Below are 19,666 nucleotides of genomic sequence, written 5' to 3'. Positions count from 1 at the left end.
GTTCCACATTAGCAGAGATACAAAGAGTCTGTAATAGTGAATGGCTTGTTCAGTTATAGCTGAATTCATCTAGTCTCTTTCATGCTGAGAAATTACCTGGTTGTAATTTGTATGTTGTATCTGTGCCAGAGGCCAAAATGTTAGCAGGGAAGGACGTGTATTGGGAGAAGCAGTGGAAAAATTACAATGAGTCAACAAGGTTGAATTTAGGACTCCTCACAAGGGAAGCCTCGTTTATTAAGCAACTTGAACTCTCCCTGTGCGCTCATACGTGGAAAACAGGTTGGGCCATGTGGGAGGGTGTTGCCCTGTGGAATTTGTAGATAAGGATGCTTTATACCTGCGTGTGCCTGAGAGGCCAGTTACATTCTGCGGCTTCCAGAGGGGACGAGCCTCCAGAGGAGTACAGTTATTCCATTTTTCTTGTGGTGAGTTTATTGAAAAGAGCTTTTGTTTCTTCCTCTCCTCCCTATGCCTCCCTTCAAATCTCAGATTCCCAAACTTTGAGGTGTGATATGTGTGGTTTTCTTTGCCAACAGAGCCAGGTAACACTACTGAGACCGCAATGGCATGGTGGAAGGCCTGGGTAAGTAGAGGATATACTGATACTCTGAGGGTTTTTGGCACTGTAATAAGGTAACTTACAAGTTGTATCAGGCACTGTGTGGGAATGAACAGTTTCCTTTAAAAATCAGCAAGACCTTTTTACTGTTTTTCTGGCTGTATATTAGCATTCAGCACTTCAAAAACATTGATGAAGCCATTGATATGGCTGCTGGCTGTAGGAGGAGGAGCAGATCCTATCTGTACTCTTAGCTGAGAGAGGTGCAGGGGGTGTTTGTGTCCCTGTGTTCATGGAGATGGTACCATGCAACAGCAAAGTTACTCAGCTGAAGCTGTGGGCTCCTGCCTGCTCCCTTGTCTTGTGGCAGTGAGTTCAGGGCGCTGGCCTGTCCCCATTTTTGGTCCCCTGTTGTGCTGGCAGGCTGTGGTCACAGAGGAAGATATGGTCAAGCCACAATGTCTGTCTTGGGTGGGTTTTTAATATTGCAACAATAACGTGTCTTGAACAGCCTGTCTCTTTGCCAGGAGCCAGAAATGCTGTGTATGTTCTCTTGTAAATGCTTGTGGCTCTCAGAGGAATGTGGCAGGATGGGGAGAAGCTCATGGGCTGTGCTGAGGCAGCACCTGGGGTCTGGCTCAGACCAGGCAGCAGGTAGCCTTGGTGATGTGCCAGCTCCCCCATCAGCCTCTGTGGGAGGCCAGGTTTACTCCCGGGTCTCAAAATATTTTTTTCCCCAGAAAGATTCAAATTGTAATTTTCCTTCTGAGTTTTCTCTGTCTCCCTATTTCCTTTGGAAGTTTGGTATAATAAAATAGATGTTTATCTTGAGCTTGGACTAGCTCTCATTTCATTTTTTTTCCTTTTGGATTACCTATTCTCTTCTACCCCCAAGCTGGAAATAATTTGTAAATTAGAGCAAGAAAAGAAGGAGAAAAACTCTTGTACTCCAATGATCCAGTAGCAGTTGGTGTTGTAGGGGGTGGAGGCATGAGAAGAAAATGAGAGGTCCAAAGAAGGATGGGGAAAATTTTTGGTTTTCTAAACCCTTCATTAAAAAATACAGTTCAAAAGCAGAAGGAATGAAAAAATGTGAAACTTTCTCAGAAAATATTGACTGAACAAAATGCAAACAGTAACCCAATCTGTCCCCAAATTCCAGTTTTTTAAAAAGAGTATATCGTTTAGGTTTGAAAATATTTTGGTAGTAAAACTTTTATTCCTTCTTCCTTTCATTCATAGGTAAAACTTTTCACAGCATCACTTAGGGAGTTGTAGGATTAATTCATCTGGGAAACAAGACCAAAGTGAGCGGGGATTCTCTGAAAAGCTGGTGCAATTGTACTTGTGCTTCAACAGCTATGTGCACAGAGAATGAGGTGCAGGAGTGAGTCACAAATGTGCTACTCAGCCAGGAAGGGCCGTAACTGTTTATCGGAATTCGTACCAAAAAAGATCATTGTTTAATTTGTTTCCACTGCCTCCAAATGAAAGCTCAGCTTTGTACTCCCTCTTTCACTGAGTCACCAGGCTTGGGTCCAGAATGTTTGGGGGTTTCTTCACAGGGCCCTTGCATGCAGCTGGAGAGGATTGGCCATCCTATTCAAAGCAGACTCAGATGGATGGGTCTAACCCACTGCCCAGGGAAGCTGTGGTGGTGCCTTGGCAGAGGGCTAGAAAAGGAGCACGTGAAAAGCAGCTCAAATTCTTCTAAGCCAATTACAAACTGTTGGAGGTGGCAGTGCCCCCTGCTCTGTCACTGCTGTTTTCTGCAGTGACAGCTTCTCCTCAGCCTTATACTTGCTGCTCGGTGACCATTGAGATTCAAAGCTGCATCTCTTGTGAAGTTTCCTGTTGACACCATTTGCTTTACAGCTACTCTTTCTGCTGGGAGCAAGGTGGGGTGCTGCAGGGGTGTCTCTGTGCTGGCTGTAAAGCAAACTTTTCCAAGTCTTGCTGATTGCTGAACATTCTGCCTCTCTCAATACTCCTCACTGTCACTGCTCCATGCAAAGGTGCCAGCTGTATCCACTGGTTCTCTTTCACATGGGAAGTAAGTAAGAGCAGAAGGGATTTGCATCATAGCAGGAGGCTGATGGGCAGCCCTTGGTGGTCCATGTTATGTAAGTCATGTGGGACAACCCTAATGCTTCCTTCTGATCCATAATCTCTGATCTCTTTTATCTCACTGTGAAGCCATCCCCATTAAAATATTTATCAGCTCATACTGATAAATAATGATACCATTAGTTTAATATTAACCCTGCATCTAAAGGCAAATTTATGAGAATATGGTAGTTTCCGACTTAAATATCCTTGTTTCTGGGAAGGAGACAATTGTGTTTATTATTGTAATAAAGTGATGATGACTCCTCATGCCTACCCACCCACACACTCCCCCTATTGACAGGACCAGTTTGTGATGGATATGACAATATTTTCAAGCCAGTTCCTTGACTACCAGCTTTGTTAAATTTTGCCTGTGTTCTGGTTGATGGCCCTACTACCTTGTGGTGACTAAAGTAAGTCTCAGTGTGTCTTTTATGCCCTGGGACTGATACTGTCAGCACCTTAGGGGTTTGTTAGGAGGATTCTGGTGTAGTTGTATCTGATTCTTGGTACAGGGAAGACCATCAAACCTGCATTCCTCCAGATGGATCTCTTCCTTCAAAGTAGTCTTTTGCCCCAAATCCTTCCAGTGGAGATGCTCTCTTCTTGAAACCAGCTGTGCAGAAGTGCAGCAGCAGCTGCTGAAGAAAATGGTCTGTGAGAACATGACAATTTCAGGAATTCAAAAAGCTCTCTAAAAGCTACCCTGCACCAACCCACTGAGAAATGCAGTATGGTACAGCAGCATCCATGCTGTGAAGGACTGTAATTAAGGGGTGAATAGGAAAGTCCAGTCTGTGCTTTTTCTGCCCCTCTGCCTGACCTCACAATGCTTGCAGCACTGTCAGCCATGCTTTGCACTTCATGTTCCTGCCAGCAGCCAAGGCTGGTACAGGCAGGTGAGAACAGGAAACTTGCGCTCTCTTTGGAGAGAAACTTGTGTTCTCTTTTTGCTCTGCTGAGAAACTTCTGGCCAGTCTCTCCTATTTTCTGTGACTTCACCATGTGTAGGCTATAAATATCATTAATGTACTTTTCAAATACTTTTTCTCCAGTTGAGGAAAAGCAGTGGTGGAAAGTTGTTTATTTTTCTTCTTCTTTCAGAGTGAAGCAGAGGGCAGGTCTGTGGCAGGTACTTTACATTTTAATGCTGCACCTGATGCTCAGACTCTGTACAACGCCATGAAAGGGCTGGGTGAGTTGACTCCAACCACATATGTAAATTCTATGTTCTTATAATTGCTAAGTTGAAATCAATTCCTTAGAAAATTTGCATCCAGAGATATCACCTCTTTTTTACTGTGAAAAACTAATATTAAAGTTTCCATGGTATGTACTTAAACTTCTACACAGAGGCAGTGAACAAGACAAGGTTGTCTGAATATTCAGATTGGGACTTTGGACCAGTCTCAGCTTATTTTGTGCACTGTATTTATGATTTATTGTTGGTTTCCACAGGGACTGATGAACAAGCTATAATTGATGTCCTAACCAAGAGGAGCAATGTGCAGCGTCAAGAGATTGCCAAATCCTTCAAAGCACAGTTTGGAAAGGTTCTTCTAAAACAATGCCATATTATTCAATCACTGGTTTACTGCATGCAGGATGTAGTAAATGGGCGTACACTTCTTTCTGAAAGCATGATGCAAACTATATGCAGGTCTTCTGCAAATAAGTAGGCTAATATCCAATTATAAGGCCTGTGATTAATGTGTAAAAATAATGTTTGGCCAGGAAAAAAATGTTTTTCTCCTAAAAATTCAATTTTTTTAAAAATGCATTTTGACCAGAAATACTTTTTTAAAATCAGTCTTAATTTGAAGTGAAGCTTCTTATTGATTTGAAGCTGTAACAAAAATTAATACCCATCTAAATGACACGTTGAGTAAAATATTGGTTTGTTTCAGGCTTTTTTAAATGTCAAAAAAGTTCAATTTAAAGACTTATTTAATTACACTTGTTTAGAAATTCCGTGGTTATCGACAACTATGTTTTCCTTTGTTTCGCTTTGTTTCTTCTTTTTAAATCTTACTTTTATTGGGAAAATCTTTTCACCAGCAGACTGTATACCTTCAGCCTTACTGTGAGCCTTGCTGGAAAGGAGACTGCCATGCAAAAGCCTAAGAAAGGGAAGCAAATATGGGGGTGGTGGGTATGGAACAATGATTAAATAGAGCCCTTGCATCCCACTAAAACAGGAAGAGCCATTCAACAGAGAGAGGAAAACCTGCACTATAGTCAGAGGGAAGTTTGAAGTGTATCTTCAAGCAGACTGCAGTCCTGATTCTGCAGATGTCCTGGCTGCAAGTTTAGATGCAGTTTTGGGAATTTCTCTGTAGCTACACCCTTGCTCAGTGCAAGGCCTTCAGCTACCTGGTTCTGCTCTGTGACTTAAGCAGGATGGAGCAAGATTTGCTGCAGGATTAATTATTGAGAAAGCCCAAATATCAAGAAAACTGGGAATGTGTAAGCACCTAGACAAACCCCATTTTGGAGTTAGGTGCCTTTTTCAGTCTCAGGACCTTTTTTAATCAACTATCAGCAATGCTGTCATTCAGCTTCATTACTTGGGACATGGGGATGGAAGCAGCATGTGCAGCAGAATGATCCTGTGGGTCTGTTTATGTAACCATGTGATGATGCACTTTTGGCAGGATCTGATTGAAAGCCTGAAGTCTGAATTGAGTGGCAACTTTGAGAGGCTCATTGTAGCTCTCATGTACCCCCCATTCAAGTATGATGCCAAGGAACTGTATGATGCCATGAAGGTAAGCATGTTGCATGCTGATATTTAAGTAGTAGCACAAATACACTGCTAATTTCCTGCACTTGTGCAAGTGTTAATAACTGGACTGTTGCATGGTTAAGTTTGTTATTAGCAGTAGCCTTTGAGAAATACTTAATTGTACTATTAGTGTTCTGGGGGAAAATGCTGCTTAAATATTTATGACTATATGAAAGTTTCTATACATATGTGACTCAAAGAGCCTGGGAAGGCAACAACAAAACTGAATTCACACCCAAACCTGCTGCCCTGATGCCCCAGCTGAGCCCTGAAACCTTTCAGGAATCAAGGAGTGGTGGTGCAAGGGCCAGGCTGGGGTCGGCTGGGATCCTACCTATTGATAATGTATCTTTACAAGTTTCAGATACAGAGTGGTCTGTTAAAATGGTATAAAGATGGACTGACTACTAAGGACTGGTCTCCCTGCATTCCCTTAATGCTGTCTATTGCCAAAGATCTGACTCCAGAAAAGCACTGAGGAAATGTAGGGTTACATAAAGTCATCCTTTACAAATTAGGCACCTTGGTAAAAGAAACAGTGTGCAACCCAAATGTGTTTTGTATCTCCAGCTTTCATCACGATGGTTTCTTACAGTTCAGCCTGACTTTGCTGCCATCCAACTCCTCCCTTCACCATACTTGTCTAGCAGTAAATCATTTCCATGACTAGACGCCTGTCTCCACCTTTATTTCTCCACTGTTTTCTATTATAGGGCGTGGGAACAAGAGAAAGTGTTATCATAGAGATCCTGGCATCTCGGACAAAAGCGCAGATCAAGGAGATAATCAAGGCGTACAAAGAAGGTAAATGCCCGGGGCTCAGATTTCTGTGGTCAGAGCTCAACAGGCAGGCGTTGCCAACTAGCACTGTCAGCAAGAAAATGGCTTTTCTAAAAGCATTTAACTCTTAAAGAAATAAACTCTGCTTTCAGCTGGCAAACAGAACATGGCTATGTTGAGAGAATTTGAAAATCCCTTTCTAGGTCTTCATCCAGCTGCAGCCAAGGGTCAGCAAATTACAAATTTCGTTCCATTTAGGTACAGAGTACTGTCAGAACATAGACAAAATGATAGTTGTGCACTTGGCATTTCTCTCCATTAAATACATGGGAATTTATCAAATATGTATTTGTAAATATTTAATATTGTTAATCCCTTCAGCTATACCTCTAAAATTAGCTCTGGGTTTATTGCTTAGCCATCAGGGGAGCTAGTCACTCAGCTGGATGCAAATGCTGACCTGGGCATCACACAGGGTGTGAGCTGCTCTCAGACCTGTTTTTTCCCTTGATGACCCTCTTGCCCAGTGTCAGGCTATGGTGTGAGCTTGGGTTACTGGCAATGTCCTGACTATATGACCTAAATAAATAACAAACCCTTCCCTTGTCCTTCTCTTTCCCTTGGGTAGCATACGGTTCTGATCTGGAGCAGGACATAAAATCGGAAACGAGCGGCTACTTGGAGCAGATTCTGGTTTGCCTTCTTCAGGTAATGCTTGAGAAGAGAAATGAGGATATAAATGTCTTCACATTTCTCTCTTCTTTTCTGGAGAAGACGTGCAATAGAAGAGCCAGTACAGTCATGATCACCAGATGAAGTGCAGAGACCACCATGTCACTTGGACTGGATCTGTTTCAGCTGTGATGTGACTGAAGCAGGGAAATCTCTCTCCCTCGGCAGCAGTAAGAGAGCTGGGAACTCACAGCCAGCTCTCCTGCAGAGACACCTCACTTTCACCTGTGTGTAAAGCCACTGTACTCTTGTACTCTGCAAGGGTCTTAAAAAACAGTACCACTCCACTAGGATTCACCACTTTTCCAGGACCCGTGCCCTCAGTGCCTGAGTGCATTTACCCTACCACATTTTTGGAATTTTCCTGCCTGGTAGCAGAATAACTGAACATTTTTTTACTCTGCTTCGTATGACTGATTTCAGCGCCTTTCAGTGAAGGAGTTAGCACTCATACTGTCTGAAATATTACTGCTTGAGTACTCTGCAGGAATAGATAACTGAGAGGATAATTGATCTTTGATCAGAATGAATGCTCTGATCCTTATTTATGGAAAAATCTTCATGAGACATAATTGTTACCCTTCTTTTTCTGCTCATAGGGTGAGAGGGACAATGCCACCCTCTATGTGGACACAGCCCTGGCTCTTCAGGATGCAGAGGTACTCTCAAATACCTGAGATCACAGATATGCCTGCATTCCCACCTTCTTGAACTTCAGAGTGCTTCAGTGTCAGCAGAGGGTTGGAGTCACAATAATTTGGGGTGGGGTTATCTTTAAGTAACTTGGGGTTTTCTCAATTTTGCCTGCACTGCTGAGCTCTGCCTTTCCAAAGAGGGGTGATGAGGCCTGGGCTTTGGTTCATCTGCTTTTGATATGGCTATGGTGGAGTGGAAGAGCAGAGAAAAGGGAGAAAACCTCAAGTGAATTGTTGGCTGTTCCAGCTGCTGCAGGAGGGGTAGAAAGGATGGAGACAGTGGATGTTCCATTTGTCTGGAAGACAGAAAGCTTTTCATAACCAGCCCTTCTAGAGTCTGGTTCACACAGTGAACCAGAAGTTTGGGTTACTCCCTTTATCCCAGCCATGCCTTCAGCCAAACTCTGTTCCTTTAGCAGCTGCACACACAGAACAGCTCACTAATACCTGTGTGCTAATTCCAGGCTCTCTATGCTGCTGGAGAGAAGATTCGGGGCACTGATGAGATCCAGTTCATCACCATCCTGTGCAAAAGGAGTGCCACACACCTAATGAAAGGTATGGAGCAGAGCCCACATTGCCATCACTACACCCCCAAGCCTCCAAAATCACAAATCACCCTAGACAAGAAGAGGAGAGGCTATAGATGAGAGACATGGGTGGTCAGAAATAAGTACCTGAGCCTGTTTTCTAATCCCTGGTCACCCAGTAACCAAAAGCTGCCAGGAGATTTTGTGAAAGGTTATGAAGATTTAGTTCTGCTGAAAATCAAGTGGTTTTTCCAGGGGTCCCTATACAGTGATGATAACTGGGTGGCTGTTTTTACAAATTCAAGAAGGGAGTGACTGAGTCCTGCCCTAATTAAGTAAGAGCATGTGCTGAACACACACATCCCCTTGGATGTGGGTTCCTCTGGGGGGAAAAAAATCACTGAAAAAGTAGCTGGTTACTCGGTGCTGGAGAATGACAGGGTGCAGCCTGCATTTCTGCCCCAGGTCCTTTTGAGGGCATCAGAGGCTGCTGGGAGGGAGGACACAAACCCTGCTCCAGCTGAGACCTCAGCTCCCCACTGTCCATGCAGCAGAGACCAAACCTTGTCTTCTCAATGCTTTTCAGGCATAATAGATTTTGTTATGTTGGCTGAATCTAAACATATCAAGTACTGTGTGAATCAGGTGGACCTAAAACTGATAAATTTAGCCAAAGATAAACTCGATATGCCTGAGCTTTTTCTAAGCTGAGGTCCTCTTCAGCTGTTTCTATGTCCTGGAAGCCAGCTCCCCCTTGTGTTTCAAATACAATCTCTCAAGGTCACTTAAAAAATAAACAAAACAAAAACAGGTGGTCACTATAGTATTTGTCTGTATCTGTCTTTAAGAATTGAATTTAATCTCGTTGTGATAATGCAACCAGTCTTTTGAACCTACTGTGGCACTAAGCAATTTCTTCTGTACCTATTTGTCATTAAGATCTCAGTGTAATTATTGCAGTTTTTTAAATTGGTTTTTAATAGAAAGAGCAGTTTGAGTTGAGAAGTTTGTATCCATCTGTCTATTCTGTATTCCATTTCCCCAAAGTGTCTTGAGTGTTGATGATATCGAGTGCTGAGCAAAGTTTCTTAAGATGTCTATTGCATTACACAGCAGTTTTCCTTCTTTGTTAGTCCTAGAAAGCTAAGAGTAAAAACAGATATCAGTGTTTCTGAGCCTTGGAGTATCCTAAGTGTATAAGGCAAGCAATGACCTTGTTGCTGAGTGTTTGTTACTGTAGGAACTCAAATATCTTGGAATCTGCGCCTGTATTTTGCTCATCTTTTCTCAGTTGTTTTTATTTTAAATTGTGGTTGAAATAATAAGTTTCCCCAAATGGTTTTGTCATAATTTTAAAGTCCATTGGCTGTGAACTGCACAGGGAATTAAGAACCATGAATGCTTTGGCTTTTTGTAAATGTTAACATCCATCTTTGTGGCTGATTACTGATGTTGACTAAAACCTCCTGAAGCTGGTGCAAATGTGGCCATTGCTTTTGCAGGATTTGTGTGTTTATATTGCCACACAAGTAATGCCTGTAAATATTGTACACAAAAGGCCTTGAGGGTTACTTGGTAAAAAATATAAGTTCTTTGTGTTTCAAACAGTGTTTGAAGAATACCAGAAGCTGGCTGGTAAGAGCATAGAAGACTCTATCAAAAGTGAAACTCGTGGTTCACTTGAGGATGCCATGCTGGCTATTGGTAAGTGGCGACCTTTCCCTTTGCTCTGTCAGAGTCTGCTGCCTTATATTCTGCAGTAGTTGACTTATATTAGACAGATCTGCTTTATAAAAGTATCTGGTATGAAGTAAGGGGTACCTCCTGGATGAGATAAACTCAGATTCCAGGAGCACCGTGAATTAATGGGAAGCCTGAAGGATCTCAGTCACCTCCTGCCCTGGGCTGGAATTACCATTGATTCTTACTGAGCTTTTTTGTATGCCTAGTGAAATGCACCAGGAACATCCGTTGCTATTTTGCAGAGAGGCTGTACAATGCTTTAAAGGTAAGACTCTCCATTGCAACACACTGGTTTTCATACAGACTTAACTTGTAACCTGACTTCCACCAATTCAAACTAGAAGAGCCAAGGTTTTGGTGAAATTCAGCACGTTTAGTGCAATTGTTGCAAGATATTCTGCAAGTAATAGCAGAATCCTTTCAAACACCTTGAGTAGACCAGTACCCTTTAAACTCAAGATAACAAGGGAGTCTGGCTTTTCTGGCTTAAGAGTCTGCAGGGAGCCCAGCCCCACTTTCTGGAACACAGACAAAAGAGGCTTTTCTGGGAGGTTGTTTATGGTGAAGACTTGCCTTCCATTTAAATAGACTGGAATACAGTATTTTCTTTTTAGGAAGCAATTCTCTCAATGGCAGTATAAAATGAGATTTTCAAATGGGGACACATAAGGTATTTGCAGACTGTGTCCCTGTAATACTTAACTGATATGTACAAGATGTCAGCTCTCCAAATCTTTTGGAAAGCTGAGATTACAGTTTTGTTATCCATGTAATTTTAATTTTCCTGTGAGTGATTAAACAATATTGGCTAAAGCCAAACAGTGCCTGGGTGATTCTGCAGAGGGACAGTCTGTATTCAGTGCCAGCTCCCACCTCTGTAGCGCGTTTGCTTTTGCATTTGACATGTGCAAAACTTGTGCACACATCCATGGTGGGTTTGTGGTGTTGGCAGTGGCCCCTGGAAGGGGTGTGGGGGTGGGCCCTCCAGAAAGAGATGCAGATGTTCCACAGGAGAGGTGCCAAGTGGTGTTTGAAAGCTGACTCCTCCTGCCCTGGACTAGTTTGTACAGCTTATCCCTTGAACAGCCAGTAGCATCACAGACTGCTGTATCTGTTCTTCCAGGGGGCTGGCACCGATGATGGGACTCTGATAAGGGTGCTTGTTTCTCGAAGTGAAGTTGACCTAAATCTTATCAAGCCTGAATTCCAGCGCATTGCAGGAAAGCCTCTCTCCACTATGATTTCGGTAAGCAGAATTTTGGTATGATGTCCTCAGCCATTGCATGTATTCCTAATCTTTCCAGCACTGTGGGATGCTTCCATGGTTGTTTGCAGTAACAAGCTTATTTTTGCTATGGTCATGTCTCTCCTTCACTAGGCCTGTTAAAAGCCATGTCCTTGAGAGACACCTGTGTCTGAAAGGTGAGTCAGGCCATATGCTCTCTGTAAGGACTTGGACAAAGCAAACCCAAGGAGACACTGCACTAGGATTTTCATGGACCAGTCTCTGTATCCATGCACTGCATGACTGTTCTAGATGAATCTAACTTAAATTAATCATTCCTGTTATACCTATCCCACACAGCTATGCCATTTTCTCCTCTCTCTCTCTGCCACCCTTAACTACCTCAAGCCACTGCCATCCATATGCATCAAAATAATGCTTTTCCTTTTCCTTTTCCTTTTCCTTTTCCTTTTCCTTTTCCTTTTCCTTTTCCTTTTCCTTTTCCTTTTCCTTTTCCTTTTCCTTTTCCTTTTCCTTTTCCTTTTCCTCGTCTCTTGTTTGAAGGGGTTTTGCTGCCTTATCCCAGGTGAAAGCCTTGTCTAAACTGTGATGAGACCAGTTCAGAAACTGAACCTTGTTAAGGCTTATTGTAGCATTTGAGTTTCAGCTCTGAGTGAATGTGCCTCCCCTGTTAGTGCTGAAATGCTGTTTTTAACCATTTGTCCCCAGGACTTTGGGACATTCCTTTGCCCCTGTGCAAATGGCACAAAAGCCCTGTCCTCGGCAGTCCCTATGGGAAGTCTGGGTCTGTAATGAAGGGCCCTTCTTATAATTGACACTGTCAGTGTCTGTCATGTTGATTAATGATCAGCCTTCAAGGGTCTGTACAGAATATTCATTCCTTCTGAGAAGTGGAACTAGATTTACACCTGTCACCACAAAGCATTCAAAGGGAGGAATTTTTCTTTACCTAGTGAATATTTTGTGTAGTGCTTCTAGACCACATTTTTGGCTTTTTAAAAATGCCATGTGTCAGGGCTAACTATATAACTGCCTTTTCCCTTCCTGTAGGGAAGAGATTCTACATAAATACCCAGGGACAAAGAATCTGAACACAACAGGTTTGCTTGTTGTCATTTGTGCTGACTTTGTGCTGCTCTGTGGGACAGAACCTTGATCAATTGCTCACCTGCATTCCAAAGGAAAAATTTGGCTTGATTAATGTTATTTCAGGTGGTAGCTACAAGCTCCATTTCTCCGTTCGCTTTTGATGGTGTGTCAGCTGGCAGCAGCTCTGCTGAGGTCTGACTTGCTCTTTCCAAAGTCCTTTTCCTGTGTGGGCATATTCCACAGACTGACACCGTCAGCACTTGGAGCGTGCAGAGGAACTTCCCTACTCTTCCCTACTCACCTATATTTTAATGTTTTCTCCTGTCAGGAGGACACCAGCGGCGATTACAAGACAGCCTTGATGAATCTCTGTGGCAGTGACTGACGGACTCTAGGAGGAAGATGTTGAAAAGGATACAGAGAGAAGATTAACAGTGAACAAGGGTCTGAAAATGTACTTGTAGAAAATCTTTCCATTGATCCAAGTGGGGGTGAAAAGAAGATCAAATTAATGGCTGAGATTTCCAAAGCTCTCTGAGGGATGTGGATGCCCATTACGCACTGAATGCTATCCACTTCCCAAGCACAGGGGGGAATGTTAATTTCTTGTTTCCATTTTCTTCTTTGAAGTTTTCTTTGTATTTTAACCTATGGTGAAGGATGGCACTTGACATGGAATTAAAGGTTCTTTAAAATCCTCTATAGCTCTTTCACAAGTCTGAACAACCCTACAAAGCTTGGGATGCCCTGAAGCCATGCTGATTTCACCAGGACCAGCTGGTAGAGCAGGGCTGTTGGATGCTTGAAGGATGGGTCTGGAAGGAGTCCCAGATATTAATGAGGATTTAGGACACGGGTCAGAACAGAGAACTTAGTGCCAGAGGCAGTAGTTTGGCAGCCTTATCTAGATAACTTCACAGGGAGCTCCCCAAGGAGCAGTCAATGGCAGAGCCAAGTTGGCTGCTGCAAGCATGTGAAAGTTGAAGGCTGTGTGCCTAATTTCCTTCTTGCTTGTCTGTTGGGGAAGAGCAGCAACTTCAGGTCCCCACATCAATGTCAGACCAATCAAAACTGGCGTGGATGATTTGGTTTTGGTGAATACAGGGTACCCTGCCCATGGGAGCAGACCTGTTTCTGCTTCTAGTGTCACAGCAACTTCTCAGCAGTCAGTGGACTCCCTCCAAAATTGCCTCCAACCCCCATGACTGCACCACCAGGGGCCTGAGTGAAGCCCCAGATGTGGACAGTGATAGAGAGAGAACACTCTGAGAAGTTTGGGTCTGCCTTGACCATTGGTTCTCCACACCTAAACCAGTCCTTTAAATGTGTAGTTACAAAAAGGCTTTCAGTAAATGTGTTCAGTAAAGGAGCTTTTCTGATCCAGTGAGTGAACTTTTTGGCTGAGGAGTGCTCCCTTCCTCGCACTGCTGAGATTATCAGGAGTCAGTGCCATGCGAGTGGCAAGTTCCAAAGGTCTTGGTGAGTCCAGGACACAGACAAGAGTCCTGGGTCAGGGTATCAACACACCTCAAGTGAACACGGAGAGGAGGAGGTTTCAGTCCTCGCCCCTTTAAGTGATTATCTTTTCAGTGATATCTCAGTTTCTTGCCAGGTCTCTGGCTGAGCATCAAGGTGAAGGGTTCTTCTCCAGTTTTTGAGGGACGTGGGCCAGCTGTGGGCACCAAGGGACGGGGACTCGCATGTCCCTTCTGCTGTTCTCACTTGGTTTTTTGCAGTCACTTGTTCTAATTGACACCGATGATGGGGTGTCAGTTTGGGGGTTTCGCTTTGGTTTGGGGTTTTTGAGCCTATTGGGACTTGCGAGTGTCGGCGGGAGCTGCGGCCGCGGTGAAAGCCGCGCTTACACCCCCATCTGCTGGGGACCGGCTGCGCCAGCCCCGCGGCGGCACCACCGCGCACCCGGGGTACCCCGGGGTTTCCCAAGTATCCCGGGCATCCCGGGGCACCCTCCGCATCCCGGGGCTTTCCGAGCATCCCAGGGCATCCCGGGGTACTCCGAGCATCCCGGGGTACTCCGAGCATCCCGGGGCTTCCCGAGCATTCCAGAGCAGCCCGAGCATCCCGGAGCAGCCCGGGCACGGCGTCCGGGGAGCCAGGAGGAGCGGGCGGGATTTGCCCTTGTCCCGTTCCGCAGGGCTGCGCTCCCTGTCCCTTGCAGCCATCCCAGGGCTTTCAGCCCGCAGCCCCCGCCACGGGCTCTGCAGCGAGGCGCTGCTCCGGCCAGAGCCGTGCCAGGAGGTTTTACTGAAGGCATGACCCATTCTGGTGTGTGGGGGGTATTAACTTGGAAAGCCCAGATGAGGCTTTGTGCCTGCCTGAGCAGGAAACAGGAGTGACTTACCCTGCTGCACCCACAACATCTCTGTTTCCTGGAGCTGGACAGGCAGCAAGTGAAAAGCAATCCCAGCTTTGAGGGACCTAAACTCTGACTAGGAAAGCCTAATGAAAGCTCAGCTCTTGAAGTGTGTTTTAGTTCAGAGTTGTGTGATGATTTCACTCAAACATTTGTGTTTATATTGCCCCAGAGCTCCCGTTGTTGTTATTGTTAGCACGCTACTCAGGTCAGAGGTTGGCTTTTCTTCTTGGCCTGTGCTTAGCACAGTGGGTGTGGATTAGAGCTGTTTCACTGTGATTGTGATCCCAATTTATTAATAACAGCCTGGGAGATGTAAAGTGAGTTGCCAGAATGCTCACAGGAGATCAGTAGTAAAGCTGGAAAGAGGAACAACCAGGGGAAGCTGATTCTATCACTGTAATTGCTGGGAAACAAAACAATTGTAAAACATCAATGAAGATTTAATTACATATTGATTGCTGCTAAAATGTTCCCTGGGTGAACAGGTGCTTTAATAAATCAGGATCAATTCCTAAGCTGTTCTAACCAGTCTTTTCTAAGTGCAAATATTGACTTAGGGCCTTTCTATTCATTCACAGTTTTATTAACATGATTTTATTGCACAAAAACCAAGATAAAAGCTTGGCAAGGAAAAAGTAACAGGGGCAATGTAAAAAATGCTCAGGACTGGTGTAGGCTTTCTGCTGCCTGTTTTCAGCCTTTTTCTTCCTCCTGTGCTCCAGAAAGACCCATGTGCAGGGAGTCTCCAGGGACAGCACTAATGCCACCCTGCTGTGTTCCCTGGGTGGCTGCCCTGTGTCCTCAGACAGGGGGACAGCACACAGCACACAGCACACACAGCAGGACTGTGCTGCAGCCTCGGGGGTGTGGGTACATAGCTCAACTCACACCCAGGTGTGCCTAGGGATGGCTGTCTCCAACTGTTAGCTCTGCTCCTGAGACGTGGAAAACTAACAGGAGTCTGTTCCAGACAGGATGCTAAAGCACATACTTCGTGTTTAACCCCTGAGAGTTTCTGTTCCAGAGAAAACTGACCTCATTTAGTCTTACTCAGTTCTCCCAGAAACCCAGAGCAGATGTGACCTGAAGCTCGGGAGGCCAGCACAGGCAAGCAAAGGCCCTGCTTCTTAAGAGGTGTGTCATCACTGTGACTTCTGGAGAGAAGATTGGATTGGTTTGGCTTCACTTGTATTTCTATTTTGCAACAGTTTGGAGTAATTTTTGGATAAAATATGTTTAAGTGTTCAAACTGGGGTTAAAAGAACATTGTTCCTGTCAGGAAGTGGAAGATGAGAATAGCAGATACCTTAGTCAGGCAGAGTGGGAGATGTCTTTACCATCTCCTCATGTGAAGGAAAGTGTTTCAAGGGCAGGAAATAATCTGAGAAGGATGTTCAGTCTTCCTTTTTCCCTGCGGTTTGCTCAGCAGCACACAGAGGGAGCCCTGGCTGCTGGGAGGGGCTGGGGCCGGGCCGGAGCCTTGCCTGAGGCACCGGGGCTGACTCTGGGGCATCTTCAGGCTGCCATGCCCTGCCAGCCCTTCTCTGGGAGCTGAGGGTGGGGTGGCCAAAACCCAGCACAGTGTGAGGCCTGGGAAGGGAAGGTGGGCTGTGATAGCAGGGATGGTCCCTCTGTTTGTTCTGAGGGGCTGAAGGGAGGCTCAAGGGCAGAGCACCCTCACTGCTGGGCAGATGGGAGCCCTCCTGAATGGAAACTGCGAAGTGTCCTGGTGTCATGGCTCATTGGCTGGCTATCCTGAAGCAGCCTGGTGGCCATCTGATCATAAAATATACACCTTCCTCAGAGATTACTGTGTGGAATCTCCTTTGCTGGGAAGATAGCAATCTGTAAGAATGCTGAGATGGGAGTATGCCAAAGACCTGTCAGTCTTTCCTTCATCTTCTGCCCTGAGCCCAAATGCCTGAGCTCACTCCAAAGGCTCTTCACTTGTTTAGTGTCTGGGGTCAATAACTGCAGAACGTCCTCATGCCTGGGATGCTGCAGCACCAAGAGATGTTTTGTTTGACACAGTGCAGCAAGCTCTTCTCCTCAGACCACATGCAAACAAGGTCGCTCCAATTCCATCTCTCTCCTCACTGCAAACATTACTGGCCTTGCAAGTAATTATTGTTCAGTCTTCTGGCGTCATATATTTGAACCCAAAGAACTCATCTCTGACATTCCAAGAAATTGACAGTAGTTTTTGTTGTTCACTAAAAACTTTATGTTAGGCTGCAGAAAAGAATTAATAATTTGGGGTTTGTACCTGACTATCCTTTGAGAAGACAGAAGGAGCCAATCCTGAGGACCTGGGCTCTGTTTGGAAGTATTGCTTGTTCAAGCTGTGTTTCTGTTTCCCCAACATTTCCTGTTACAAATCTCAGTCAGCCATGGTGTGTTGGTATCATGCCTTGGACTTGTTGGAGGCTCAGAGTTGGCATTTCTGACTGAAAGGTGTGTGCCCAGCAATTAAGAGTGTCACTGTATGGGAGTTCAAAGTTCACAGGGACTTCATCCCATAATACTTTGCATTCTTCCAGTTGCAAATAAATACTTATGGTGATAATTTTCTGTGATACAGAAGTTATATGATACATCCAAGTATAGTCCTGAGAAACCTTTTCTGCATTTCTGGCTAGATAAAAGTACTTATTACAAAAGAAACACAGATGTCTGTAGGTTCTGTACATGCAGGAACTTAACATTTGGAGAAATAAATAGCTCTGGATCACACAGAGGAACCAGTTCTGTTCTTTCTGTGGTAATGAAAAACAGGATATGTTGTAGGCACAATATTATTAATAAATAGTGAGCAATGCAATATGAATCTGTAATTCAATTTAGGATTTCAGCTGAAAATGCTCTTTGGAATTATAGATGGCAGTGAGCTTTCAAATTGAATTACAGTACAAACAGGAACTGAGTCATGTGTAGCAATGGTCTAGGGAAGCATAGAATAACTGGGCAAAATATTATTGGCAGTACTATATTCACAGAAAAGAAAAGCATTTGGTGGACCTAAATGAAATTTAACTGATCTTATAAATTGATGTCAGGCAGAAAAACAGAGGGAAATGAAAGTCAACATTTACATCTATTGATTTTAAAATGGCAACTTTATTTTTAAAGCTGATTCAAGCTGAAAAACAATTATTGAAAGGTTTCATTAATCAGAAGTTTAAACATGACATTTTGGAGGGGAAAATTTTAATATTCAGTTTGCCTGAGAACATAATTTTTACTTTCTGAAATATCTCCTGAATTTCTGTTTTGGTTGAAGCCAGAGAACCACAGTTTTCCCCTCAGTTCCTCAGTTTAGCCACTGAGCTGAAAGGTTCCTTGTTATTTTAGCCAGAAAAAAGGCTGATGTTTTTCAAAAAGGAGGGGAGAGTCATTGCTTTAAATGTCACTAGCAATCTTCTCTAACAGAAGAGATCAGTGTTGGGGGTCTGAGTTTAAACAGATCCCCAAAGGTTCAAACAAGAAATAGGAAAAGTACAGCTACAGCTGATGTCCATCTCTGGCCTTGCCAGAACAGAAACAGCAGCACAGGTTGCCCAGAGAGGCGCTGGATGTCCCCTCCCTGGGAACATTCAGGTTGGATGGGGCTCTGAGCAACCTGATCTGGTAGAAGATGTCCCTGCTCATTGCAAGGGGGCTGGACTGGATGTCCTTTAAAGGTCCCTACCACTGGTCAGAGAAGGCAGGATACTGAAAACCAGGCTACCTTCAGAGAAGAATTTGACAAGATCATCTGTCTTTACATATGTAATATATTTTCTAACAGCTGGCTCCCAAAATTATATCAGACAAAAACTTAGAACTGTGGCTTTGGGTTTTGGTGGAGGATAGGGTGAGTAGTGCCTTTTTACATCAGCCACTAGGCATTGCAACTTTTTTCTGGTTTCCTGGTGAACTTTTTGCATGGTTCTAATGATAGGTCATAACTACTTTGTTGAATGTTTCAGTGACAGTAAACACAGCAAAAATTATTGTCTAGAATACATTGTTCCTTAAAGCTCTCTCACTAGTTTAGGAAAATTGTGGCTAAAAACTGTGGCATTTGGATGACCTTCCTTTTGCTGTTCTCCAGCTAATACTAACACTCAAATCTAGTATAAATAAAGGCAAACATTAGTGATAATAAACTCTCAAACTCAGTCACTGGTTTGTTTATAGCTAGGTTGGTACTTGAGGGATCCAGTGCAATTTAAAAGGCAATAAATTGAAACAAACTCACTTGTTTTGGAGGCTGTTTATGAACCCTTTTAATTTGGTGTCATATTTATTTGGGAAGAATTAGATTATCCTATTCATTAGATGCTGTGGCCAGTGATGAATGGAACAACATTCCACATCAATGGCATTAATTGAATCCTCGCAAGCACAGATAATACCCCTGCAGGAAACAGGAGAAGATGGAAAAGTTCTCCAAAGTAGGTCTGCAAATCCTGCAGGGTTGAGGGAGCACTACTGGACAGCCGAGATGGTTGGCAGCAGTTGAATGCTTTTCATTTTTTGGTGAGACCCCTTAAAGATTCATCACTCTGGGCACAGAGCTAAAATTGATCTCCGCAGTGCTGTGGGCACCACAAATCTGACACAGAACCAAGGAGGGAGTACAGGGCTCCTGAGCTGCAGGCTTGTGCCATAACTAAAGATTTGGCCTCAGGGGAAATTTATTTCAGAGCGAAACATAATCAAAAAGACTGACAGGCCTTTCAGCAAAACTGATTTAAAGCTTGGATTTGTAAAAATACCCAGATGATTTTCTCCTAGCTCATCAATAATACATGTTTGGGTCTGTTGAGGATTTCTCAGAAATGTGTCGCTCTTCCAGGGAGTGCGTCCTATTGATAGAGCCATAAGCCACTGCCAATTAATCAGGGCATAATGCAGTGTTCAGAAATGAGCATGAGCTTTTCATGCCAGTCCTCTTTGATTCATGCCTCCGCTATGATTCATGCCAGTCCTCTTTCAGATGAGCAGCTGTCTGTTAGGAGCAAATTACTTTATTG

The 19,666-nt window shown here is 44.0% G+C and overlaps 1 protein-coding gene across 2 annotated transcripts; it reads left to right on the top strand.

Moving 5' to 3' along the window:
- The first annotated feature begins 365 nt into the window (after nt 1-365).
- Nucleotides 366-12,973, top strand: LOC131086247 (annexin A8-like). Of its 2 annotated transcripts, XM_058029178.1 has the most exons (13): nt 366-428; nt 540-586; nt 3,776-3,866; nt 4,130-4,224; nt 5,326-5,439; nt 6,170-6,260; nt 6,865-6,944; nt 7,568-7,627; nt 8,128-8,221; nt 9,802-9,897; nt 10,143-10,201; nt 11,060-11,182; nt 12,600-12,973. In XM_058029178.1, exons 2-13 carry the CDS (start codon nt 566-568, stop codon nt 12,654-12,656), a joined length of 981 nt encoding a protein of 326 aa, XP_057885161.1. In that variant the 5' UTR covers nt 366-428; nt 540-565; the 3' UTR covers nt 12,657-12,973. The 2 variants fall into 2 exon arrangements, with proteins under 2 accessions (XP_057885161.1, XP_057885160.1); XM_058029177.1 differs by lacking the exons at nt 366-428; nt 3,776-3,866; nt 4,130-4,224 and having other exon boundaries at nt 566-586.
- Nucleotides 12,974-19,666: the final 6,693 nt, after the last annotated feature.

The sequence above is a fragment of the Melospiza georgiana genome, chromosome 8, assembly GCF_028018845.1.
Source record: "Melospiza georgiana isolate bMelGeo1 chromosome 8, bMelGeo1.pri, whole genome shotgun sequence".
NCBI lineage: Eukaryota > Metazoa > Chordata > Aves > Passeriformes > Passerellidae > Melospiza > Melospiza georgiana.
Note: the sequence above shows the minus strand (reverse complement) of the source record. Positions and strands in the feature narration are given on the sequence as shown.

Coding starts and splice junctions, on each gene's coding strand:
- LOC131086247 (XM_058029178.1), top strand. CDS start 566: ATGGCATGGTGGAAGGCCTGG. Junction 4,225..5,325: donor TCAAAGCACAGTTTGGAAAG/GTTCTTCTAAAA, acceptor CACTTTTGGCAG/GATCTGATTGAAAGCCTGAA. Junction 7,628..8,127: donor TGGCTCTTCAGGATGCAGAG/GTACTCTCAAAT, acceptor TGCTAATTCCAG/GCTCTCTATGCTGCTGGAGA.